The 24,142-nt window shown below is 32.3% G+C and overlaps 7 protein-coding genes across 7 annotated transcripts; 3 read left to right on the top strand and 4 right to left on the bottom strand.

The window, feature by feature from the left end:
* Positions 1 to 87: 87 nt before the first annotated feature.
* Positions 88 to 4,143, top strand: Ide (Insulin degrading metalloproteinase). Its single transcript, XM_070636108.1, has 8 exons — positions 88 to 246; positions 313 to 905; positions 982 to 1,385; positions 1,459 to 2,587; positions 2,652 to 2,858; positions 2,915 to 3,065; positions 3,134 to 3,275; positions 3,336 to 4,143. The coding sequence occupies exons 1-8, from the start codon at positions 197 to 199 to the stop codon at positions 3,768 to 3,770; spliced, it is 3,111 nt and encodes a 1,036-aa protein (XP_070492209.1). The 5' UTR covers positions 88 to 196; the 3' UTR covers positions 3,771 to 4,143.
* Vps2 (vacuolar protein sorting 2) lies at positions 4,133 to 5,218 on the bottom strand. The gene is made up of 3 exons (XM_070636111.1): positions 5,054 to 5,218; positions 4,468 to 4,968; positions 4,133 to 4,410 (listed from the first exon to the last, which is right to left on the bottom strand). The coding sequence occupies exons 1-3, from the start codon at positions 5,102 to 5,104 to the stop codon at positions 4,282 to 4,284; spliced, it is 681 nt and encodes a 226-aa protein (XP_070492212.1). The 5' UTR covers positions 5,105 to 5,218; the 3' UTR covers positions 4,133 to 4,281.
* Positions 5,219 to 5,320: 102 nt separating this feature from the next.
* On the top strand, positions 5,321 to 7,413 carry GCC88 (GRIP and coiled-coil domain containing 88 kDa). The gene is made up of 2 exons (XM_070636109.1): positions 5,321 to 5,459; positions 5,528 to 7,413. The coding sequence occupies exons 1-2, from the start codon at positions 5,390 to 5,392 to the stop codon at positions 7,342 to 7,344; spliced, it is 1,887 nt and encodes a 628-aa protein (XP_070492210.1). The 5' UTR covers positions 5,321 to 5,389; the 3' UTR covers positions 7,345 to 7,413.
* LOC139087322 (protein arginine methyltransferase NDUFAF7 homolog, mitochondrial) lies at positions 7,388 to 8,927 on the bottom strand. The gene is made up of 3 exons (XM_070636110.1): positions 8,751 to 8,927; positions 7,927 to 8,693; positions 7,388 to 7,795 (listed from the first exon to the last, which is right to left on the bottom strand). The coding sequence occupies exons 1-3, from the start codon at positions 8,923 to 8,925 to the stop codon at positions 7,454 to 7,456; spliced, it is 1,284 nt and encodes a 427-aa protein (XP_070492211.1). The 5' UTR covers positions 8,926 to 8,927; the 3' UTR covers positions 7,388 to 7,453.
* A 372-nt stretch (positions 8,928 to 9,299) lies between these two features.
* LOC139087289 (protein takeout-like) lies at positions 9,300 to 10,007 on the bottom strand. The gene has a single exon (XM_070636060.1). The coding sequence runs from the start codon at positions 9,931 to 9,933 to the stop codon at positions 9,337 to 9,339; it is 597 nt and encodes a 198-aa protein (XP_070492161.1). The 5' UTR covers positions 9,934 to 10,007; the 3' UTR covers positions 9,300 to 9,336.
* A 4,810-nt stretch (positions 10,008 to 14,817) lies between these two features.
* LOC139087288 (protein takeout-like) lies at positions 14,818 to 17,289 on the bottom strand. Its single transcript, XM_070636058.1, has 5 exons — positions 17,096 to 17,289; positions 16,438 to 16,672; positions 16,234 to 16,376; positions 15,101 to 15,235; positions 14,818 to 15,040 (listed from the first exon to the last, which is right to left on the bottom strand). Exons 1-5 carry the CDS (start codon positions 17,160 to 17,162, stop codon positions 14,874 to 14,876), a joined length of 747 nt encoding a protein of 248 aa, XP_070492159.1. The 5' UTR covers positions 17,163 to 17,289; the 3' UTR covers positions 14,818 to 14,873.
* A 1,942-nt stretch (positions 17,290 to 19,231) lies between these two features.
* On the top strand, positions 19,232 to 23,054 carry LOC139087347 (arylsulfatase B-like). The gene is made up of 6 exons (XM_070636136.1): positions 19,232 to 19,581; positions 19,652 to 19,722; positions 19,789 to 20,367; positions 20,431 to 21,024; positions 22,401 to 22,429; positions 22,553 to 23,054. Exons 1-6 carry the CDS (start codon positions 19,388 to 19,390, stop codon positions 22,958 to 22,960), a joined length of 1,875 nt encoding a protein of 624 aa, XP_070492237.1. The 5' UTR covers positions 19,232 to 19,387; the 3' UTR covers positions 22,961 to 23,054.
* The last annotated feature ends 1,088 nt before the right edge of the window (positions 23,055 to 24,142 follow it).

Genomic DNA, 24,142 nt, shown 5'->3' with positions numbered 1-24,142 from the left:
AATGCCCTTCACAACATTTATAGCAGACAAAGTGATTTCTATTGAATGTTTTCTATGAGTATAACATGCTGTGTACTAAGAACACAAATAACTTAGAACTGAATAATTATTATTAATCCAACTTTCAAGAGATAAAGTTCACTTTTAAAGGATTGCATTAATTTAGTTAAGGAACTGAGGATTCATTTTCGTTTTGATGTATAGTATCCGACATATATCCTGTAATCTGTTAGAAGGACAATTAAAGTAAGTGGAAAAAACGAGGTATTGAGAAAAAATAATAAAATCGTCATCATTTTTTTGCATAATTAGAAAAAGAAGTGGTGGCTGGATCTTTGGAGTAAGCAGTAGATATACTTCATCGTACTCTGCGAAGAAGCCTATGATGAAAACATCGGAAAAGTTTCAAAGTAGTGTAAATAGCAGTATGTCAGGGTCATTGTCAAGTTTGCAAAATGAGGAAGTTACAAGATTCGATAATATCGTAAAAAGTGAAGAAGATAAACGACTATATAGAGGACTTAAACTTGACAATGGGATAAAAGTATTACTTATTTCCGATCCATCAACGGATAAAAGTGCATGCTGCTTATCATGTGAAATTGGACATATGAGTGATCCAGTAGATCTTCCTGGACTAGCTCATTTTGTTGAGCATATGTTATTTTTGGGTACAAAGAAATATCCAAACGAAAATGAATACAGCAGTTTTCTAAGTAAGAATTCTGGGACAAGCAACGCAGCTACATATCCAGACTTGACAAAATTCTATTTTGATGTTATGCCTGAAAAGTTTGAAGATGCTGTCGATAGATTCTCTCAATTCTTCATTGCTCCGCTATTTACGGAAAGCGCAACATTACGTGAAATTAACGCTGTGCACTCAGAACACGAAAAAAATCTAGGTAACATGTTGTTTTGTGTTGAGATAGGTCTGCAACAATAATAAATAACAACAATTGTCGATTACTTTATTTATAGCAACTGATGTATGGCGAATCAGACAAGTCCAAAAAGATTTAGCAAATCCAGACCATCCGTTCTCTAAATTTGGAACTGGAAATAAAGAGACATTGTTGGACATACCAAAGCAAAATGGCATTGATACGAGAGCTGAATTAATTAAATTCCATGACAAATATTATTCATCCAACTTAATGACTCTCGCGATATTTGGGAAGGAAAGTCTCGATGAATTAGAGGAATTGGTAACTAAATACTTTTCTGGAATTGAAAATAAGAATGTAGCACTTCCAGTATGGAGCGATAAAATCTTTCTTGATGATCAAAAAATGACAAAAGTTTACATTGTACCAATTAAAGACACCAGAAATTTAACCATTTCCTTCCAAATTCCTGACATGGATGAACATTTTCGAAGCGGAGTAAGACATGATAATCAACAGTACTGTGTTGCACATAATTCATGATTATTATTTTTTTTTTTTTTATTTTTAGCCTGAACATTATATTTCGCATTTGGTTGGTCACGAAGGTAAAGGATCGATTTTATCGGAATTAAAATCTAGAGGATGGTGCAACAATTTAGTTGGTGGAGCAAGTTCAAGCGCGAAAGGGTTTGGATTCTTTGAAATATCCGTTGATTTGACCGAGTCAGGATTTGAGAATATTGATGACATTATTAAGCTCATCTTTCAATATTTGAACCTGCTAAGAGAAAAAGGTCCACAAAAATGGATATTTGATGAATACTGTAAATTGAATGAAATGCAGTTCCGATTTAAAGATAAGGAGAATCCATTGTCTTTAGTCTCAAATATTGTCCATCAAATGATCACTTATCCATTACCTGATGTTTTATCTGCCAACTATATTCTTACTGAATGGCGTGAAGATTTAATAAATGACATCCTGCAAAGATTAAATCCTGAAAATTGCAGAATTACTATTGTCGGTCAGAAGAATGCAGACAAATGTACTGAAACCGAGAAATGGTATTCAACAAAATATCATTCTGAAAAAATCGATCTAGAAACAATTAAGGAATGGACAAATTGTGGAACAAATGAGAACTTACACTTGCCAGAACCAAACCTGTTTATTCCAACAGATTTTAGACTGTTACCACTTGAGACAAATGAAAGGATTCATCCGTATATCATTAACGATATGCCATGGATGAGAGTTTGGTATAAACAAGACAACGAATTTTTAAAGCCGAAAATGTTTATTGGAGTCGACTTTAGCAATCCTAACGTCTATTCTGATCCTTTGAATTGCAATTTGACTCATTTATTTGTGTCATTATTTAAAGACAGCATCAACGAATTTCTTTATGCCGCTGAGCTCGCTGGTTTACGGTTCAATATCTCTAATACTACAAACGGAATCAGCATGATTATTAGCGGATATTCTGACAAACAAAGCAAGTTGCTTGAAACTATTTTGGATAAGTTATTCAGCTTTGATTTTGACAATAAGCGATTTGACATCATGTGCGAACAATACGAACGTGGATTGAAGAATTTCAATGCCGAACAACCTTATCAGTTAGCCATTTATCATCTTGCCGTGATTTTAACTGAACAAGCATGGACAAAACGCGAGTTGATTGACGCAATGAAATGTAAATCCAAATTAATCTAGGTTGATGTACTTTAATGCATTAATAAAATTTTTCGTCCTTCTAGTGGTTAATGCTGAACGATTGAGAGATTTCATCAAGGACATACTTTCACGATTGCATGCAGAAGCATTCATCTACGGAAATGTCAACAAGGAAAAGGCAACGCAAATATCAAAGCTTATTGAAAATAAGCTGAAAAACACAAATGCTTATGTGTTACCTCAGCTTGCCCGTCAACTAATCCTTAAGAGGGAATATAAATTGAACGAAGGTATGCATGACTTAGAAGAACTAATTAGCACAATAAACATATTCCTTTAATTATAGGTGAAAAGTATTTATTTGAAACACAAAATGAATTCCATAAAAGCAGTTGTTCTAGTCTATATCTCCAATGTGGTGTCCAGGAAGATAGTAGTAATGTGTTTTTAGATTTAGTAGCTCAAATCTTGTCAGAACCTTGTTACAATGTGTTAAGGTGAGACGCAAATGACTCATCGATTATAGAGACGAAATTAAAGTATTTACGTATATATCTAATTATAGGACACAAGATCAGCTTGGGTATATTGTTTTTTCCGGTGTTCGCAAGGCTAACGGAGCAAAAGGTATGAGAATCCTTGTGCAGTCAACAAAAAATTTAGAATATGTTGATCACAGGATAGAAAAGTTCTTGGAATCGATGGTTGTAAGTATTCCTTATCTATATCAGCAGTGCTTAGTCATAAACATTTATTGTGTTTTTCAGACCGAAATTGAAAAGATGAGTGATGAAGAATTTGTAAGACACAAGGAAGCCTTAAAAGCAGCGAAATTAGAAAAGCCAAAAAGATTATCAGCACAATACTCTCAATACTTCAACGAGATTTCATTACAGCAGTACCATTTTGATAGATCTGAGAAGGAAGTTGAAATTTTGGCATCAATAACGAAAGATCAAGTTCTTGACTATTACAAGCTATTTATAGCTCCTGATGCAGAATCACGTCAATCAGTTCTGATACATATTGTCTCAAATCCAGAAAATATTGAGAAAGTTGAGATTCCAGAGGAGGAAGCAAAGCCATCAAAAGATTACCAACCAATAACTGATCTCGCTATATTTAAATCCTCTAAGCAGTTGTACCCATTAGCAAAAACCTACATCCAAATAGTACCAAAAGGTGCGAAAAGCAAGTTGTAATGTAAATGTTATAAATATTCGTAAAAGGCATGACTTTTTATGTGGCATTTTTGCTAAGCAAATGTGCATTCATCACTTATCATTAAGGTTGAATTGAGTGACTTAAATTATGAGTAAATATTGAGCAATTTCTTGAGTCAAGACGTACTTTTTGTGACTAATTGCTTATAGCCAAAATGTCCATTCTACTAATGGTGTTGGTTCATTAGCCGATTATCAAATATTTGTAATTTAAATACTGCGAATTATAGCACAATTAATCTATTTTCCCCAAGTTAATTAACATTATTATTATTATTTTTTTAAACATGTTATAATTTTATTTTATTTTATTGAAATCAATTTTAAATAAAGAGAATTAATTTAAAAATAATCGATGAAATTTTATTAGAATTGCAGAAGTAACGATAAGTTCAGATACTATACCTAATTGATCTGAATATGTTAATACATTACATACATATTAAAAATAAAATCCTGTGGTGTTCTTATAAAAAGAATAGTTAGCATATTACTCGCGACGTAAATTGTCAAGGCGTTTCTGTAATTCATCATCAGCATCTGGTGAACCGCCGCCTCCGGCTGCAACAGCAGCTGGTTGTTGTTGTTTGACTCCCGCAACCGATAAAGAACCTGATGCCTAAAAACATATGTCTGTTAGAATATATCACAAATAAAAATGATAAAGTGTGCATACCTGTGGCAAGCCTGATAAAGTATCAGTCAATTGTAAGCCTAATTCGTCTAAAACTTGTGAGACAACAGCGTCACTTTCTTCGTCATCGCCTTCTTCCTCCATAGCATCATCAATAACATCGTTAATCATTTCTTCCTTCATGTCCATAATTTCGGACTGCTTTTCAAATTCATGGAGGATTTGTTGGATCTGAGGCATATTCATTTGTTTATTCATATTCATCATAGCTTTGCTAACACCTTTCATAGCCTGTGCCATTGTATTTTGTGATTTAAGTGTCTGGATCTTGAGTGAAACTGCCTGTATATTTGCTTTCATCAGCATGAATTTCCTAACTTGTCTCCTTGTACGCACTAAGTCTTTTGCCATTATTTTAACCGCATCCATCTGATTGTCTTTTGCTAATTTCTTGATGTCAGCAATTACTTTTTTCTCCTGTTGTTCCATTTTCATTCGCTCACGATCTAGATCTCTCATAGCTTTGTTCAAGGCTCGTTGGTTCTTAATTGAAGAACATGGAAAAGACGAAAAAGCAACAAAAACAATAAGTAGAATCAATACATAAAGGAATTTAAGTAATATTTACCTTTCTGAGCATCTCATCTGGAGTCATTTTCTTTCCAAAAAGCCACTCCATCTTTGTAAATTATTTGTGAATATTAATCTCGATCAAATAATACGAATAAAGAAATTAAAATTTATTAATAAATTTGTCTATTATTTTTTTAAGGTGACTAATACGACAAACAAGGTGTGGACACTCCTTCAAAAACACTTGAGTTGTACTAAAAATAATGAAAAATGTTGACGAGTGTCGTAGCCTTGAAATCCCTTGTAAAAAAATAAAGTTTATTTTGTAGACGTGAAAATTTTCAAGAAAAATAAAGTATTAAATTTTGTGTTTTTACAGTGATTGTATACGATGGACGATCCAAATTCTATAATACAAGCTCAAAAGGAGCAGATAGCAAGATATCAGACACGATTAAAAGGTAAGAATCAATGAAAACTCGATTAATTATTTGAAAACAAAAGTTTCTCATGAAAAATTAACTTACAGATGTTGTCACAGCTTATAAGAGTCTTTTAAATGAAAAACAAGCATTGGAAGCAGTTCTTAGTGCTAAAAAGCCTAAGCAAGAAGGGGAAGAAGTAACAGAAACTGAGACGGAAGTAGATACAGGTGATTCTACTGCCCAAATTACTGTGTTGATGGATTCGATAAAAACATTAAGTGATGAGAAGAAGAAAATGGAAGCAAGTTTTCTGTCAGACAAGAAGAATTTGCGACAAGAACTTCAGACTAAAGATATTGTCATCAAAGATCTACAGGAAAAATCCAAGGCACTAGAAATTGAAAGACAGAACTTAAAAACAAAGCTTTTCAATTGTGATAGAATATTGAATGATGAAAGACATCTAAAAGAAAATTTAGAGACCCAACTCAACCAGCTGAAAACACAGTTTTCACAAACATCTAATTCAGATAAAGTCATAAATTCCTTAAATCAGGAATTGTCAGAAGTTAAGAAGAAATTGAAGTCATATGAAAATAATAAATTAAAAGACGATTCCAATGTATTGCAAACCTTACAAATGGAAATGGAAAATTTAAAGCAACAACATATGAATAATTTGATGGTTGAAAAGCAACGTGCAAATGAAGCCAATGAAAGGAATAAGAAGCTTACGGCATTACATGAAGAACGAGTACAAAATTTAGAGTCCAGAATAGCTGAATTGTCGAAAAACTTTGCCCACTATCATCAGTTGCGAGAATCTGACCAAAAAAGTATTGTCCTTTTAAAGGAGAAAATATCAGAACTTCAGAAACCATCAGAAGGTTCTGATGATTCACTTGCCGATACTAGCTGTAGAAAGTTTTCCAATGTCTATCAGATCATCGATGAGCTTAAGAAGCTAAAGCAACTTCTAGTTTATGAAAATACAAAATTAGAACATCCAATTGATTTAACGTACATCTTTCCAAATCCAAACAATAAAGATGATGAGACAGTTGTTAGTGCCGAAAAATATGCTCTTATTAAAAATGAGAGAGACAGGCTAGTTGCTGAAAATGAAGTTCTTAAAACCCAACTAACTGATCAAAATGAAAGCCTTAAAACTTTACAGGAAAAAGTAATTGTGCTAAATAGAAACATTGATGAATATGAGACAGAAATTAAGAACAAATCAATTAGTCTCAATAATGAGCTTAAAGCTGAAAAGACTAAAAATCGAGAAACCATTAATAATTTAGAGGCCGACTACCGTTCAAAAATATCTCAATTAGAGCAGCAACTACAGAAACAACGTGAGAGGTCACTAATGTTGCTGGATGAGAAGGAAAATGAAATTCGAGCCCTTAAAACTTCATATGAACTTTTTATTCCAAAGAAATCATCAACAGAATGTGAGGATGAAACACAATCGAATGGAAGTAGAAAACCAAGTACATCACAGCATCATTTAGGGATGGTTTTAAATCAACAAAATTCAAATAGTGGCAATTCACCTGAAACGTACATGATATTTTATTCCAATGAGTTAGCTCGAAAGGACTTGGAATTATCAAGTGTTAGAAAGTCAAAACGCGAAAGTGAGGAACTGATCAGGCAAACATTAAAGGAAAAAATAATGATTCAAGAAGAACTGGATGAGAAGATAGCAAATCTGGAGCAAAAAGTTTACTATTTAGAGAAAATGAAGTCACGAGAAGGTGCTAATTTAGAATATTTGAAAAATGTAACTATAAGTTATCTCACGACTTCGGATGCCCAAGCAAAAAAGAAGATGCTAAATGCAATTGGGGCTGTGTTAAAATTTGATGAGTCCGAATTCATTTTAATTAACAATTACTTTGGTAAAAGGAAGTGATATTCACTCTTTAGTGTAGCATAGTAAGGATAAGTAAATAAAGTTTTCATGTTAATATTAATTTAATCTATTTAAAAAAGCATGCTTTTGTACTGATTTATTTAAAACTCTAAAATCCATTCACAGGAAACTTAGTCAAATGATCTTTAAGGACGGAAGGAAACAGACTTAAAAATTTAAAACGAGTGCCCATCTTTTCAGGATTAACGATCATGTCGTAACCAGATTTTAATGCTTCCTGTTGACTCTCATCACAATTTTTCAGTAAGACTTCTAATCTCTCCTTGGCTCCCATGTTATTCAAAAATACTCCTTGTTCTATGGGTCCAAATGTTATTAATCTATTATCTGCTTCCAATATATTTTTCATATTTAAAAAGTTAACGTCTGCTGTTAAATCTGCAGTACCAGGTTCAACCAAAGGATCATGTAGTTTATGCTGCCTGAATGCCTGAATGAAAAAACAAAATGTTAAAATCCAATTGGTTTAAAATGCTTTAAAACCTTACAAATCCCCATTTAAATTGTCAAAACCCTCTAAATGTTATTGTAAGGTTTTGAACATCTTTGTATTTAACTTACTCGGAAGGTATCTCCTTTCTCTCCAAAATGACCATAGTCCATAATTAACCCAAAGCCTCCGAATTCCTCTATTCTTTCTGCAATATGCTTTAAAATAAGATCAGTTTCCGGTGATATTTCAACATGACTTCTTTTCTCATCAGGACACATCATTGAGTAAAGTTTTGAGATAGGTGTCTCGTTCCTCGATGAGATGAATCTAAATTTGTTTGGATTAGCAGGATCAATATCAACTAAAATCTCTTTCCAAATATTTCCTTCTTTTTGAAGTTTATGGACAGGAAGAGCATCAAAAAATTCATGAGCTAATATTATTGAAAATTCTTTTGGAACATCTTCAATGCTACGATGCCAATAAGCTTTGCTTCCCGAAAGAGTTTCACCAATTCTATAGAACGACAAGTCTTCCTGTTTATCGAATTCAGTCGATGTGTAACATAATTTTTGTGATTGCAATTTGCTCAAATAAGGACTTAGTTCTACTAAATGAATCGAGATGCTCTCAGGAGGAATAATTTTTAATTTAGAACAAACACGTAAGATATCTTGAATTAAAGTTCCTCGTCCAGGACCTAGCTCAACTATTTGTAAAGGCTTTGGAGATCCAATCTTTTGATATTCTATAAGGCACCAAGCAGCTACTAATTCACCAAATATTTGTGATATTTCAGGAGATGTAATGAAATCTCCATGAAGTCCAAAAACATCGCGTGACATGTAATAACCACTTGATGGATTTGTTAATATTTCCTTCATATATGATGCGACTAAAATGAAACAATTGAACAATTAAGAATTATTGAACATTTATTCAATTTAATTACCTGTCATTGGCCCAGAAACTTCAATTTTCGACCGCAACACTTTTTCTAAATCAAATTCTTTTAATTTCTTCTCGACATAAGCCTTTTTTGGTGCAGAATTCAAATTCACCCTTTTAATTGGCTTGTACGAGCAATATCGCACAAAATTCTTAGCTATAAACCTGTTAATTAACATTTTTTAAAAATATTTCAATGGGAATCGAGAATATAAACAAACATTTGATCTACCAAAGATCTACAATGTCTACTGAAAGCTCCGGCTGAAAAAAGCTCACAAAATAATTTTTCAAAAGCTCATTAATCCTGATATCATGCTTACCTATCTCCATTTGAATTAAATCCCTGTTTATATTTATCTCATAAATCGTACCTAAGTCACCTTTGATTAATAATTCAAAAAATTTAAATGGAACAGGATTTATCAACTTTTGGGATACTAATGCAGAGTATGCATGAAAAAGAATATAGTAAGTGAAGCATTAATTATTGAAACAACAGAAATTATAATAAAATAATGAATTTTACTAAAAAAAATATCACATGGGTAAATAAATAGATACGTTAAAGCTAACAAATGCAAATTGAATTACTTTTCAAAGAATTCATCGTATGGTGTCTTTTGGAACAAGTCATTCAATAAGTTCTTAAAAACGTCAGCAAAAGATGTCGTGATGGGCTTTTTGAGTTCATCAAGCAGAATGCTCCAGTTGATATTCAAGAATGAATTCATATTATCACCCAATGCCTTATCACCATTGAATAAGTTAGAGAAGTTCACATTAGCTCCTGACACTGTGTAACTGAATTTGGAACGTTCTATGTTCATGTACGTTTTTCCATCACGTTCAACTTTCGTCGTTAAGAATTTCAAGGTAATGTCAAGATTTTCTAAGTTGAGTGTTACATTACCCTTGCCTTGAATAGGAAGCACTAAAATCTTTCCGCTAATTTGGTATGGTCCTTGAATTGTTCCAAGTGGAACTTTAAATTTAATTTCCAATTTGTTTTTGTCTGGATCTTCTTTGAAACCGGTTACTTTATAAACCTCAGCTTTAGCTAATCCAATCAAGTCGACGTTCCTGAATTTCAAATTTATTGCTACTGATGCATTTCCTCCTTGTTCAATGTCCATCTTTTTGATACGCAATGGATCAATTTGACTAAGTCCAATTTTTTGGGACATTTCATTGCTTTTGATCAATTCATTTGTTTTCTTCACCAAGCATGCCTCATCATTTATTTTACACTTCTTGAATTCTTGTGCTGTGTTAACAAAAAAAAAAATTGTTATGAATGTATTTCACATGACTAGACATATTTACTTTAGTGGATACTCGAGATTAAAATATTAAAAAGAAATAAGACGGTATGACTTAGTATTAGACTGTATAAGACACAAAATTTTTTATCAAATGAGAGAAAAACGGCAATCGCATGCTTCATCTCATTTGATTCTCAAACTATCCCGAGTGAACAAAAAATTGTTAAAACTTGTCATTAACTACGCATTGACTTGTTTTAAACAATTTTTAATATATTATTCTCTACTCGGGTATGCTCCGTGACACTCAATTTATGGTTCATTTATAAACTGACAGTAAGTGACAGTCTTGATATTTGATTAAGATACCCGAGCAAACCGCAGTTTTTGCCGTTAAAATGGATCCAAATCAGCCGTCACGGCCACTTTGCCCTTTGCTGTTTATACGATGAAGCAATGGTGTCCTAGCGAACACGTTGTGCTCGGTGTGCAAATTGTATCTGCTATGGAAGTCGTTGTATTAACGATAAGATGCGAAGAAGCCTTGCCGGCACTGTGACGACTAATTTCGATCCATTTTCACGGCAATTAATGATGTTTGCTTCCATTTATCACCAACATTAAATAATTTAATCCACATTGGATTCTTCTAATTATTTTTCACAAGTCAACCAAATGACATAATTGACATTATGACAAATTATAAACTTCCGGATATCCACTAAAATTCATATTTCCATTTATTCCTTACGAAATGGTGACGCGATGCAAAACAAGGCAAACAGAACGATAATATTTTTTACTTCCACCATTCTAACGATATTCACTGAAAGCTGTAAACTGAGAAAAATTTCCTACAAACATTTCTTTTTATACATTACAGAACATCTCTCAAAAATAAACTTGTTTGCTTTATTTTAAGGTAAACGTTAAGAGAATAAGCTAGAATATTAAAAAAGCTTTTTTAATTGCTTAAATTATAATTACTAGTCGGTAAAATTCGTAGAATCAATATTTATTGATATTACTGTATCTTCGTCAAATTATCATGTAAGTGAATTACTTTTTAAGAAGATCTTTAGTGATTATTCAAAATCTAGATGTAAATAAGTATGTGCTTTAAAATATAATAAAATAAAATGTAAGATTCACATGTAATACGCATATGTGTAGATCTTTAACAGTTAGGCTGCGAATAATTCATTATATGACATTGTAGTAAAAACTGAATTGATTCGGTATGTAAACTTTTCCACTAATGATTTGCTAATTGCTGGCTTTATTAAGCTGATGATTCTGTTGAAGTTTGAGTTTAAAAATCCATTGGCGAAGCTGCCTAAATGAGATAAATTGACGTCACCGCTGTTTGAATAATAAAAAATTTATTATCAAAATTAATACATGAAGTAAAGATGTAATTACCCAGTTATGTCGAAGGTCATTTCGGGCTTTTCAATCTTCATAAATGTTTTACCGTCTCTGATCTCTTTTACAACTGGAAGCTTCATCTTTATGTCAAAGTTTTCTGTGAATACAAATATCAATTAATTTTGAAAGAACTACTATGGTGTTGGATGTAAGATAAGAATCGGATAGAGCATTGTTGTGCATTTTGTACCACGACACACCATGATGCACCTTATTCAAAACGCACACGCAATACGGTTCATGACATTTTCAAAATTGGTGGCACTAGTCTATCGTGACACATACGTTGCCCACCACTGCTCTAGAACCTTATTGACGTCACTTAAAATGAACCCCATAAATAACTTACTAAAATGTAGTCTCATTTTCCCAGCTCCATTCACCGGCAAAATTAGAATATTTCCATTAATCTGGTAAGGTCCAACAAGTGTAGCAAAAGGCATTTTTATGCGGAGATCAATTAAATCATTTTCAAATCCAGAAAGCTTGTAAATTTCAGCTCCAGAAAATCCCAAAATATCAAAATTTTTAAGCTTGGCAAGAATATTAACAGGTCCTGAGTTCTGGTCGACTGTCATTGCATCAATTTTGAAAGGTTCAATTGGTTCAAAAGCCAAATCAGGATTTCCATTAGAGTAATGTTTTAACACGTAGTTCGCAGATGCTATTAGACAGTCATGATCATCAAATCTGCATATTTGAACGTCATTTGCTGGAAGTAGAATTATTAATTGTGTGTTATGGAATAATAACAATAATTTAAGATGCAAATTCTAGATCTTACGTAAAGAAAAGGCAGTAGCTGTAAAAAGCAGGAACAATGCTTTCGAGAACATTTTGCAATTTTTCCTAAAAAAAAGATTAAATCCTTAACAATTATCACTAAGTAAGTTAATTATTGGAAGTGATTAGAGTAACTGATGATTTTGAAGATAATCAGTTGTGCTTTTATATCAGCATTAGATCCTTAAAATATTAAATGGATAATAGAAAAAAAAAATATTTTATGTGATAAATAGCCATATTTATAGGAATAATAGTAAATTGTTGGAAGAAATTTAATTAAACAATTCTTTATATGAAAAATTATTCAGCACGTGATTGATAATTGTACTGAACACTTCACCAAAACCGTCAACAATTGTCATGTGAAGGTCTTCTAAAATTTCCTTCCAATTTTCATTGAGGAATTTGTTCGTGTTCAATCCTAGCTGCTGATTGCCGCCGAATAGGTCTGTGAAGTTCATCCGCAATCTTCGTATCACATTTTGTTGTTATTGTTGGATGTGCGAAGTAAGTGAGAAAAGAAAAGGAGAGAAAAAAAGTTGTAGTTGATTTATGCAGCTAGTCATGAATGACTCACCTTGTTGTATTGAAATTCATTTTTGATTTTTCAAGCTTGAGGTGAGTACTTCCATTTTTATCGTACATTTTTGTCTTGAACTTCATTATGAAATGCACATTATCTGGTATGACATTAAATGTTCTTAATAGGACTGGCTTAATATTGGGGTCACATGATGAGTCATTCACATATTACATCCATAAAATATGAGATATTAGACATCCTTTGATGATGTCATACACTGTCATTGTTTCAAAATAGTAGGCACCAATCAGACTATGCCGTGCCCACTAATGCACCGATACATCGCCTTGTTAATGGTGAGACGCGTAGTAACGACAAATGCGATTTCACTCATTATGACATTCGAGACATTGAATTATCTCAATCTCATACATTTTTATGGAAATTATTTGTGAAGGACGTCAGCAGTTTGTGACAAAAAGATCATACCCAAAGTCAATTCTGACACTCCACGTCCATTAAGAGGCAAAAACATAATTTGTCCATTAACTTTATACGGTCCTTTAATAATAAGCAATGGCATCATAAATCTAAAGTCGATAAATTCTGAAGGAACTTGATCAAATCCAATGACTTTATAAGCTGTTGCTTTTGATAATCCAAGTATGTCAATATCATTAAAATATAGTTCAATGTTTACTCGATGTCCGGAGCCTTGTACTAAATTAAGCTTCCTTATATGCAACGGATCAAGAGACGGCAGCAACAGTCCATGAAATCCTTTAAATCATTTGCAAAGCAATTTGTCTTCATTTCAATGTTTAATTTATTTTTTCTCACTACAAATCTCACCTTTATGTTTATTTTGAAAAATATCATTTACTTTTGTAAGTATGCATTCCGAATCACCGTAATTGCACTTTGTTAGCTCATTAGCTGGAAATGTATTTATCTTAAATTGATTCTCACATTCATAAAATATTTATTAATGATGCAAACACTCACGAAATTTAGCACAATTAATATTTGATTGAAAGTAAGTGATAAGGACCAACAGCACTATAAGGAACATTTTTTTTTCTTGCTATCACAATGACTTCAGAATGCAAAATAAAAAGTGATGCAGTCTTGACCACTGTCTTTATATAGAATCCTATGACACATAAACATACAGCATATACCCTTGAGAATCCAAGAATCTAAAGAAAATGAAACTCTCTCAAGCTCAAGGACAACCGGAATTCTTACTCAATTTATGTACATTGACTGTATACAGTAATAATGTAAGGTGTTTCACTTTCATTGCTGTGTAAATGCTTTACACATTTTTTTCTTCATACTCGTGTTTCGCATGCTTATGCACATTTCTTTATTTATTTACATTTTGTTGTGCATGAATGAACGAGATGCCGATATACTTCATAAGTGCTACATGATGTTCTGACTTTCCTTGAACTTGAACAATGATACAGTTGTATATTAATTATGAAATATTTTTTCAACTGAAATTTTTATGGTCTACCTCTATACATATTTCTTACTTATTGCTACTTAAATTTTTAATGATGGATGTGATGGTGTTTATAGTAAGTTTTACATCCCAATTTTAAAAATATTTAAATTTTTTAATTAGGTTCCAAATGACGTTTAAGACATTACGTATTGACATTCTGCCAAGGACTTCCAACAACCTTGATAATTTGATTATTAGAGCAGTGGTATGTAACCTTTTATTTTTCGCGGCACGCCTTGGCGGTTCATGTCATTTTCAAAAATTATTTTTGGCACTAGTTCCCCATCACTGGGTTGGAGCATACGACCGGAAATCGTAGGATGAGGATTCCATCTCGTTCGGAGTAAGTTGTTGGGAAAGTGATCTCTAATAGTTAGTTACTTCGCTGGTCGTACATATCAATTTTGATCCATAACCTCCCATTGAAGTCGCCTGCAGCTGGGTTCCAATTGCCAATCTCGAATACCAATCATCTCTATCACCAACTTCCTTTACTCTCCTATACAATCAAGATTTAACTTTTTAAGTATCAAAAATAGGCTTCAACATTTTCAAATTCTTTAAATTTTTTGACAATTTTATTAAAAAATTTTGAACTTATCAATGAACATTTCATTCAAGGAACAATTCATTGTATGGAATCGATGAGAAGGCATTTTCTACAATATCCATTATGACCTTCCCGAGGGCTTCACTAATTGCTGGCTTAAGTTCTTGAAAGATTATCTCCCAGTTTTCGTTTATAAAGTTATTCATATTGTCTCCTAAAGCTTTGTTTCCTATAATGAGCAAAGATTAGTTACCAGTCAGTCATAAAGCATCAAAATAGGATAATTTACCATTGAATAAATTCTCGAGTTTAAGTGACAGTTTTGATGTGTTAAGAAGGGATTTGTGTTTTCCAATTTTCCCGTACATCTTTCCATCTTTGACAAAAGGTTCAATCTTGAATTTAACTTTGACGTCAGCATTCTCTGTAATGAAGACATGTAAAGATTAACAGGAAGTTCTCAAGAATTGTATTCAATTAGCACTTAATTAAAATTTATATATCTGCTTATTAATCTTTAAGTATGCCTAACTCATGTATGATAACTGTGTGCCTATTTAAATTTTTAGGTATTTAGATGTAGATGTAAGATAATTATTAAAAGCACGAAACAATGCAGATATGAGTCCAGGAAAGGACAAAGGAGAAGTTTCTGGAACCTTCATTCCCTGAAGAATAATAATATATATCCCTGTTGACAACCTGGAAGTATGCTTTCTCGAAATCCCGGTCCCGATAAATTTTCGGAAAATTCCGATCTCGATCCCGATAGCGACAAAGCATACCTGGAACTCGTCAATTATTCATCTCGGTAAAATTTACTGAGGAACCGGTACGTTGTTGTAATAACAGTAAAACGGGAAGTTGCCCTGATGACACGTGATGGCAGACTTCAACAAATTTTTGGGTCCGACGCATAGTGCTGGTGGGGATGATGAAGTATTTTAGAATTTTTTTGAAGTTAACACATCCATGTAGCATTTTCCGTAAGAAATTATGTTATGCTGGTCGGATGAAAAAATCCACAAAGGATTAACCCGAGAAGCACAAGTTGGTTAGTCGATCAGAAATCCTGTTCCAGGATTCAAACCGAATTCAAACCGACACCAAGTCTGAGTCACACCAGCTTAATACCGGATCGATTAACAAATTTTTCTCTATTTGGGTAACTACATCAGACTAGGCAGTATTGATTGAATTGGAATTAAAATTTTTCTGTATTGAAGGGCACATCTGTTTACATTTTTAAATGAACGCTGTCAAGCAACTTGATATTATCACAAGAAACAAGCAGACAACCTTCAAATCATCATTGAATCATAATATTAACACTAAGGAAGCACAGTGCAAAATATATATAAATAAATCCATTATACAGTCTATAAAAGACTACATGTTTACTATATAGTATTCCTGACCTACCTAAATTTAATACACTGTCTCCTCTTCCAGTAATAGGCAGAATTAAAACTTTTCCGTCAACAATATATTTCGATGAGATTCTCAGCTTTGGAATAAGTGCGTTGACTTCAAATTTTGATTTGGATATGTCTTTGTCAAATCCACTGTTGATAGAAGAAATTACCATTACTTCATTATTTTAAAAATAATTCTTTAAGCACATACACTACTCTATAGATATTTGCATTTGAAATTCCATAAATGTCTGCGTCATGAAGAACAAGATTAATTGCGATGTTGCTTGTGGTATCTTGTATGATGTCGACCTTTGCAACTCTTAATGGCTCAAATGATGGTATATTTAATTCACTAATTCCATCCTTTCCTAATTTTAGTACATCATTAAATGCTTTTGTGATGCATTCTACATCTCCATAATGACAACGTGGGTAACTGCTTGCTGTAATATTTAGAGGAACCTTTATATACTTTGATTTTTAATTAACCAGGTAGCAACTTAAAAATATCACTTCCGGAATGTCGTAATTATATTTTTTAGAATAAAAGCTAGAGCAGTGCCTGCCGAAATTCTCAATTTGAACTTTTCAATTATTTTTTTGGAATTTTTTAATGCCACAAAAAACTGAATAATCTTAATCCTTCTTATAAATATATTACAGAACACTGATTGGCAGACACTGTGCAAGTCACTAAATAAATTTTGCAACTTCTAAATTAAATATGGCACCAGATTAATTCAACAGTCCTCAAAGAATTTGTTCTCATATTTTAAAGCCTAAATTGGCTATTCTATATCACAAAACTGTTGATAAGCAACCGGATGTTAAATTTCATAAATAAATTAATCACTCATATCACTTACGATATGATCCACAAAACACAGCACCACTGAATGCCAAAACTATCGAACTAAACAGAAAATTTCTCATCCCGATGGTTATTTTGTCTTCTTCTCGCGCAGACTGACTTTCTTTATCCAACGAGTAACAAAATAAAACTTAGAATGTTCTCTCAATTTACTTCGGCTTTTATAGATTTTCGTGGAGTCAAGAAATGTACGAAATCCAATTAATACTTATTATTGTTATGCTAATTATCTGTTCTCATCAAATTCGGCACTAAATGCGAGATAATTTTTATATTGTTTGTGTAATTCTCTGATGTTGTTTGATTTCTTACAGATACACAATTTTTCGCATGTCTCTCTCGGTAATCGCTCTGCAAATTTATAAGGAACTACTATTAAAACAAAATTGTAGCATGATTTGACCGTATGACGTGTGTGATGGAAATAATTGTCAAATTAGCTTCTACATATCTAGATTTTTATTTTATTTTTGGGTTTAATTGGTAATTCTGAATGTTGCAAATTTGTGGCTCTTGCAGAGTTAGGTTAACTCATTATTATATAACATGATATGTATTACATGGATTTTGTACATTACATGATATTAAATGTACCCCTAACAGTCAAAAATGCTTTCATGATAAAGAACTACGGTCCTAAAAGCGATCTTTTTGTTTGTTGAGGATCCAGACATTCCCAGACAAGATTCCTAGAAGTTTAATTAAAAATCGTTTAAGTGTCATTTAGGTATTACATTCAGGTGGGGTAAATGACGATAAATCGATTAAAAATCTAAAAAGTGTTACGTAATAAATACACGACCCCTTGCAATTTTTTTTGTCTAGAATGATTTCAGGCAATTTTAAGTTGGAGACGAGTTATTATGCCATGTGCCACAAAATTATACTCAAAAAATCATCGATCATTTTTAATTATGCATTTATTTAGACTTAGAAATTAAGCAAACATATTTAATTATTGATCATAAAGTAATAGATATTCATGATTTTAAAAAGATAGGTAATTAATTAATAAAAAACTGGATAGTAAACCAACAACAACTGCCGTTCTAATTTAACATTGAAAATTTACATGAAAAAAATTATTAAAAACCTGTGCACTGAAGTTCTACAAAGTTCATTTAACATCGGCAGTCTGATTTCTTAAAATTCATGATTTCATACTGTTTTCATACTTCCACGATTAAGTTTAGAATTTTGTTTCGTTGCTTGAATTAAACTCGGCGATACTACTCAGTTGATTAATCCTTGGTCTCTCACGAATACCTGAGGTTTAATTTTGATTGTGGCTTCAATTTTCAAGTTTCATCGATTGATTTTACAGGAATGTCCAAAATTTTTCTTCGAAAATGCTAAGCCTGGGGAGTGATCAAGAAGGATGGTCATGAGAATACTTTCAAAATTTAAAAAGGCTCAATTATACTGATTATTTATACTCATGAGCACGCTCATTTATGTGATTATGTTAATTTTCTATTAGGAAGAGCTCGAAGTCGATTGGATCTAAGTTCGATTCGATTTCACTCGACTTCGAGCTCTGATCACAACACATTTTATTAATGCACTACATGTCTGATTTGCACACATTATTCAATGGTATCCAAGTAGCGGCAAGTGTGGCAGCTTGCGGTTGCCGAATGACAATTTTAATTTTAACTGCCATGTAACCGTCTTCTGCCTTCCATGAAAAATTTGTGCTGATCAGGATAATTAGTTCCAAAGATTTGTCAAAAGCGGAATTAAAACGTCCAACACCTATAACTGAAATAAATCATTGCTGAGATGCTTAAAAGCTTTATAGACAGCAATAAAAATAATTATATCGTACATAGAACATTCTACTTATCAGCGCGGAATATCTGTTAACTATGATTTTGTCTATTTCTATTAATTCTGATACTGATTCAAAGGATACTTGCTGTTGCATATAAAAGCATGCAAATAATTTCAGTAACCTTTCAGTCTTTTTTAACACTTCTTGTTGCAATATTCAACAACAATAAACATTCATACTTTATTGATATTTTGGATATACAGCAAGGAAAAAGTCATTTAATTAATCACAATTTATTTTAAATAAATATGAAGCGATCACGATTGCTGCTCATTTTATGAAGTCAGTCTCATCTGTTATTTAGTAGTCATCTGATTGTGTCTGTGTGCATATCGTGTTATCTAGAGTTGTAGTTTAAATTCGAAAATTGTCGTAAATTTCCAGCTGATTAATTAAATATTTATCTACAAAATAGAGGACAAATTCTTGTGCCTGAAATTTGTGCTAGAAAAAATGATGAATTTAAGGTTTTCAATAATTTTAATTATTTGCTGTGCTGTTGCATTTTGTGAAAATAGTGAAAAACCCAATATTATATTAATTGTTGCTGATGATCTCGGATTTAATGACGTGAGCTTTCATGGCAGTTTAGAAATTCCAACGCCAAACATTGACTCTCTTTGTTATAATGGAGTTATTCTTAACAGGTTTTACTTCTAAAAGTGATAGTGAAATATCTGTCCATTTACTTAAATCTTGTACTTTATTTATATTTAGAATGTATACAGCTCCACTTTGCTCTCCATCAAGAGCGTCCTTGATCACTGGAAAGAATAGCATAAAGCTTGGTAAAATAATTATGATTGTTTTACTTCCATTTCATTTTATCTTGTGTCAATTATATCAATGTACAGGCATGCAACATTATGTAATACCATCTGATGAACCTTGGGCACTTCCATTAAATGAAAAGCTCATCTCGAATTATTTTCAAGATGCTGGTTACAGGACAGCATTAATTGGAAAATGGCACTTGGGATTTTATAAGCAGCAATTCACTCCTAATTTAAGAGGATTTTCCGACTTTTTTGGATATTTAGGTCCATACATTGGATATTATGATCATTCCTTAATTATGCTTGATCGAAATTATTCAAGAGGCTATGACATGCGACGAAATAATGAAACAGAAAATAGAGCTGGAACTTATGCAACAGATTTGTTCACAAATGAGGCTGTAGATTTAATTAAGAATCATGATACCAAAACTCCATTATTTATGCTATTGACACATTTGGCTCCACATACAGGCAATGAGGATAAACCTATGGAAGCACCAGAAGAAACAATAAAGAAATTCAGTTACATTAGAGAGGAAAAAAGAAGGATACTTGCAGCAATGGTATCGAAATTGGATGAAGGAGTAGGAAAAGTCATTGAAGCTATTCATGATAAAGGAATACTAAACAATACTGTGATTCTCTTTATGTCTGGTAAGTATTTATGACGTCATTGCTTTTGACATTAATTGCTAATTCTTTACCATTTATTGACAGATAACGGAGGTCCTACATATGGAATTCATTCAACAGAAGGCAGTAATTATCCATTAAGAGGTCAAAAAGGAGGTGTTTGGGAAGGTGCTTGTAGAGTACCAGCATGTATTTACAGTCCATTAATACAATCAAATAGAAGAGTAAGCAATGAATTCATGCATATAACTGACATTCTTCCTACAATGGCTTCAATTGCGAATATTTCAATTAACGATAAATCAATTGATGGAATCGATCAATGGAAAACTATATCACAAAAGGAACCGACAAATAGAACTGAAATTTTATATCAAATCGAATCAGTTCTAGGTTTTAGTGGATTGATGATCGATGGATGGAAACTTGTAAATGGAAGTGAGAATCTAAACTTTTCTGGATGGCTTGGTGGATCAGGGGATTATATGGAGACAAGTTTTGAGGAATATCTTAGCATGATAGAGAATTCAAGTGCATTTAAAAGCCTTCCACAGATGGAATCTCAAGTAATTAAAGAACTAATGAGAAAAGCTTCAACAATGTGTAACAAAAACATTCCAGTAACAAAGTGTAATCCGAAATCATCTCCATGCTTGTTTAATATTATTGATGATCCATGTGAGTGTGACTGAAGTACCACGGCATGAAGTGCCCGATTGGTCTGAAACTTTGTCAGAATTAAGTCCATATTGTGTCCATTTGCGTCCAACAAAAAAATATTTTCGTCCTACTTCCAGTTCCTGGATATAGCATGTTGAAGTTTTGGTGATTTATGCCGTCGTACTTCAGGATTTAAAACGGCATCCCCTCCTAAAATCAACTATAATTAACATATTATACATCAAAATTGATCTACTATTTACGTCCATTTACGTCCTGCAAAAATTTTGAGGAACCGATGTCTCAGACAGAAGTTATGGCTCCTCAAAGTTCCTGACCAGGCCAAAATATTTTTATCGTCCAAAAACTTTTTTATGATCATGTTATACATCAAATCAGATCTACTTTTTCTCAGCATTTCAAATTTGAAATAATTTTTTACGTCCATATCAGCGTTTAGGACTTATGGCAGTTCCAGTTTTACTCCCGTACTTGAATATATGAAAAGTTAAGAAACTTTGCCCATACATGTTATATGTCTAAACATATTTATTTTCATCAAAAATAACGAATTTGGTAAAAAAATATTAATTTTGAACCTGTTTTAAATCACATATGGTATTTAAAAATTCAATTAAATAATTTTTCAAATTGAAATTTCGATAATTTGAAAAAAAAATTTAATTTTTTCCCAAATTTTAAATCTCAAAAATCTCAATAACAATTGAAAATTCTTCTTATTAGCCTTTAAAAAATTTCAAATAATTTTTAATTTTCTATCAAAACACCTAAGTTTAGATTACAGTAATTAAATATATTTTAAGAATTTTATCGGATATTTAAAACCAAAAAAAAAAAATTATTTTCTAAAAATGTTCAGAATTTTCAATTGTTATTGAGATTATTGAGATTTAAAATTTGGGGAAGAAAATACTAAATTTTTTTTTCAAATTATCGAAATTTCAATTTGAAAAATTATTTAATTGAATTTTTAAATACCATATGTGATTTAAAACAGGTTCAAAATTAATATTTTTTTACAAATTCGTTATTTTTGATGAAAATAGATATGTTTAGACATATAACATGTATGGGCAAAGTTAAGAAACTTTTCATATATTCAGGTACGGGACTAAAACTGGAACTGCCATAAGTCCTAAACGCTGATCTGGACGTAAAAAATTATTTCAAATTTGAAATGCTGGGAAACAGTAGATCTGATTTGATATATAACATGATAATAAAAAAGTTTTTGGAAGAAAAAAATATTTTGACCTGGTCAGGAACTTTGAGGCCATAACTTCTGTCTGAGACATCGGTTCCTCAAAATTTTTGCGGGACGTAAATGGACGTAAATAGTAGATGAATTTTGATGTATAATATGTTAATTATAGTTGATTTTAGTGCCGTTTTAAATCCTGAAGTACGACGGCATAAATCACCAAAACTTCAACATGCTATATCCAGGAACTGGAAGTAGGACGAAAATATTTTTTTGTTGGACGCAAATGGACACAATATGGACTTAATTCTGACAAAGTTTCAGACCAATCGGACACTTCATGCCGTGGTACTTCAGTCACATCCATGTGAAATGAATAATCTTGCTGAGTCATATCCTGAAAAAGTTGAATTTCTACTTTCTGGATTAAAACGATATTCTAACGTCATGGTGCCTTCAATACGTAAATTCTCTGACCCATCGTGTGATCCTATACATTTCAACAACACTTGGAATTGGTGGAGAAAAGATGACGCAAATGATGGTGTAGTTGTTCAAGACGTCCAAGAGGACATTTACATGAAGATTATCATTTGTATTGTTGGACTGTCGCTCATACTCACTGGATCTTTTATATTATTCGAGAGAATGAAGAATAAAGAACCGATTAGAATAAGTGATGTGAAAAAGTCAAATTGGAAACAAATGACGTCAGGCAGTATAAGCAACTGATTTTTTTAGAATAATGTTTCCATGACTTTGCAATAGAAATGGAAAGTGATGAAAAATTGATTTGATAATAAATTTTTTGGCAAATATGTGATAATTGTGTATGTTTTGCATCTGTCCACCTGTGGTATTTCCAATAGAGATTTGCAGAGTCACGAGAGGTGTTAATGAGAAATGTTATTTTCGAATCTTGTCATTGCGTAAATATACTAAACGTGAAGTTGCTTTGAAAGTTTCTATTATTTTTCAGAGAAGCTAATGTTCTTACTCGTGCGACACAAATGAAGAAGGATCTGCGTGGCTGGCAAGCGGAGTTGGCTTCCATTGCATGTTAATAATGAGGTTTATCGGAGCTTTCTTTATTTGTGTCGCACGGGTTACCTACATGAAGTACTGATTGTTTATTCAAAATGCTCGGATTTTTATTCCTTACTCCTATTGATATCGATCTCTTCAGGATAGGTTTTAAATGACGTTAAGCATGAATTGATATTTTAAGAAGTTTCTTCAGTAAGATTTCCTTAATGGATTAGATCAGTGGCTTGTGACCGTAGATCAAGTAAATAAGTATATCGAGAAATTGCTGCTCTTAACATCCACGAACCCCATTCCCTTGCCACATCCCCTACCTCTTTATTTTGAAAAGACTGTATTATATCTAATTTTTTTAACTAGGTCAATGAATTGTAAACAGGTTCATCTTATTGGTGTGACATTTTTCTCAAATGACTGAACTGTGTCGCAGTACAGAAAAGAGTGACACTGTCCTAAATAGACACTAGACGATTGGGGTGAATAAACTTCAAGTTCAGAATTATCATCATACTTTATAAAATTCTAGCCATATCTACAGGTGGATTTCATCGTAAATGCATTTTTCTTTAGAACAGACTGAAACATTGCCAAATGGAGCATGTTTATGTCTGGCACAATTTGAATGTCAAATGATATCATAAATAATAGGAACTAATCGATGACGTAGAAAATAACAAAAAGAATCATAACCAATAATTACGATCACAGACGATGCAACAAGTCAAACATCTGTTGAATTTCATTGAGCACTGATTTTTGCCTACCTAGTTGAATGACACTGCTCTCCATAGCTACGACATTTATTTTGTTTTATAAATAATAAACAATTTGCTATTGTATAGGTATTTTGTCATTTTAATATATTTATAG

Source organism: Chironomus tepperi, unplaced genomic scaffold (assembly GCF_022539635.2).
Source record: "Chironomus tepperi strain 1889 unplaced genomic scaffold, CSIRO-AGI_Ctep_v1 contig_100, whole genome shotgun sequence".
NCBI lineage: Eukaryota > Metazoa > Arthropoda > Insecta > Diptera > Chironomidae > Chironomus > Chironomus tepperi.
Note: the sequence above shows the minus strand (reverse complement) of the source record. Positions and strands in the feature narration are given on the sequence as shown.

What these genes read in the sequence shown, in the direction of transcription:
- Ide (XM_070636108.1), top strand. Translation starts at nt 197, where the DNA reads ATGTATAGTATCCGACATATATCCTGTAATCTGTTAGAAGGACAATTA. An exon ending in GTTGATTGACGCAATGAAAT is followed by an intron (nt 2,588 to 2,651) that starts GTAAATCCAAAT and finishes TCGTCCTTCTAG; the next exon opens with TGGTTAATGCTGAACGATTG. An exon ending in CCTTGTTACAATGTGTTAAG is followed by an intron (nt 3,066 to 3,133) that starts GTGAGACGCAAA and finishes ATCTAATTATAG; the next exon opens with GACACAAGATCAGCTTGGGT.
- GCC88 (XM_070636109.1), top strand. Translation starts at nt 5,390, where the DNA reads ATGGACGATCCAAATTCTATAATACAAGCTCAAAAGGAGCAGATAGCA. An exon ending in ATATCAGACACGATTAAAAG is followed by an intron (nt 5,460 to 5,527) that starts GTAAGAATCAAT and finishes ATTAACTTACAG; the next exon opens with ATGTTGTCACAGCTTATAAG.
- Vps2 (XM_070636111.1), bottom strand. Translation starts at nt 5,104, where the DNA reads ATGGAGTGGCTTTTTGGAAAGAAAATGACTCCAGATGAGATGCTCAGA. An exon ending in CAGATGAGATGCTCAGAAAG is followed by an intron (nt 4,969 to 5,053) that starts GTAAATATTACT and finishes TCTTCAATTAAG; the next exon opens with AACCAACGAGCCTTGAACAA. An exon ending in CTTTATCAGGCTTGCCACAG is followed by an intron (nt 4,411 to 4,467) that starts GTATGCACACTT and finishes ATATGTTTTTAG; the next exon opens with GCATCAGGTTCTTTATCGGT.
- LOC139087288 (XM_070636058.1), bottom strand. Translation starts at nt 17,162, where the DNA reads ATGAGAAATTTTCTGTTTAGTTCGATAGTTTTGGCATTCAGTGGTGCT. An exon ending in GCAAATATCTATAGAGTAGT is followed by an intron (nt 16,377 to 16,437) that starts GTATGTGCTTAA and finishes TTCTATCAACAG; the next exon opens with TGGATTTGACAAAGACATAT. An exon ending in ACTCGAGAATTTATTCAATG is followed by an intron (nt 15,041 to 15,100) that starts GTAAATTATCCT and finishes TGCTCATTATAG; the next exon opens with GAAACAAAGCTTTAGGAGAC.
- LOC139087322 (XM_070636110.1), bottom strand. Translation starts at nt 8,925, where the DNA reads ATGTTAATTAACAGGTTTATAGCTAAGAATTTTGTGCGATATTGCTCG. An exon ending in AGTTTCTGGGCCAATGACAG is followed by an intron (nt 8,694 to 8,750) that starts GTAATTAAATTG and finishes GTTTCATTTTAG; the next exon opens with TCGCATCATATATGAAGGAA. An exon ending in AGAAAGGAGATACCTTCCGA is followed by an intron (nt 7,796 to 7,926) that starts GTAAGTTAAATA and finishes TTTTTCATTCAG; the next exon opens with GCATTCAGGCAGCATAAACT.
- LOC139087347 (XM_070636136.1), top strand. Translation starts at nt 19,388, where the DNA reads ATGATGAATTTAAGGTTTTCAATAATTTTAATTATTTGCTGTGCTGTT. An exon ending in TGTGATTCTCTTTATGTCTG is followed by an intron (nt 20,368 to 20,430) that starts GTAAGTATTTAT and finishes ATTTATTGACAG; the next exon opens with ATAACGGAGGTCCTACATAT. An exon ending in GTGCCGTTTTAAATCCTGAA is followed by an intron (nt 22,430 to 22,552) that starts GTACGACGGCAT and finishes ACAAAGTTTCAG; the next exon opens with ACCAATCGGACACTTCATGC.
- LOC139087289 (XM_070636060.1), bottom strand. Translation starts at nt 9,933, where the DNA reads ATGTCCCAAAAAATTGGACTTAGTCAAATTGATCCATTGCGTATCAAA.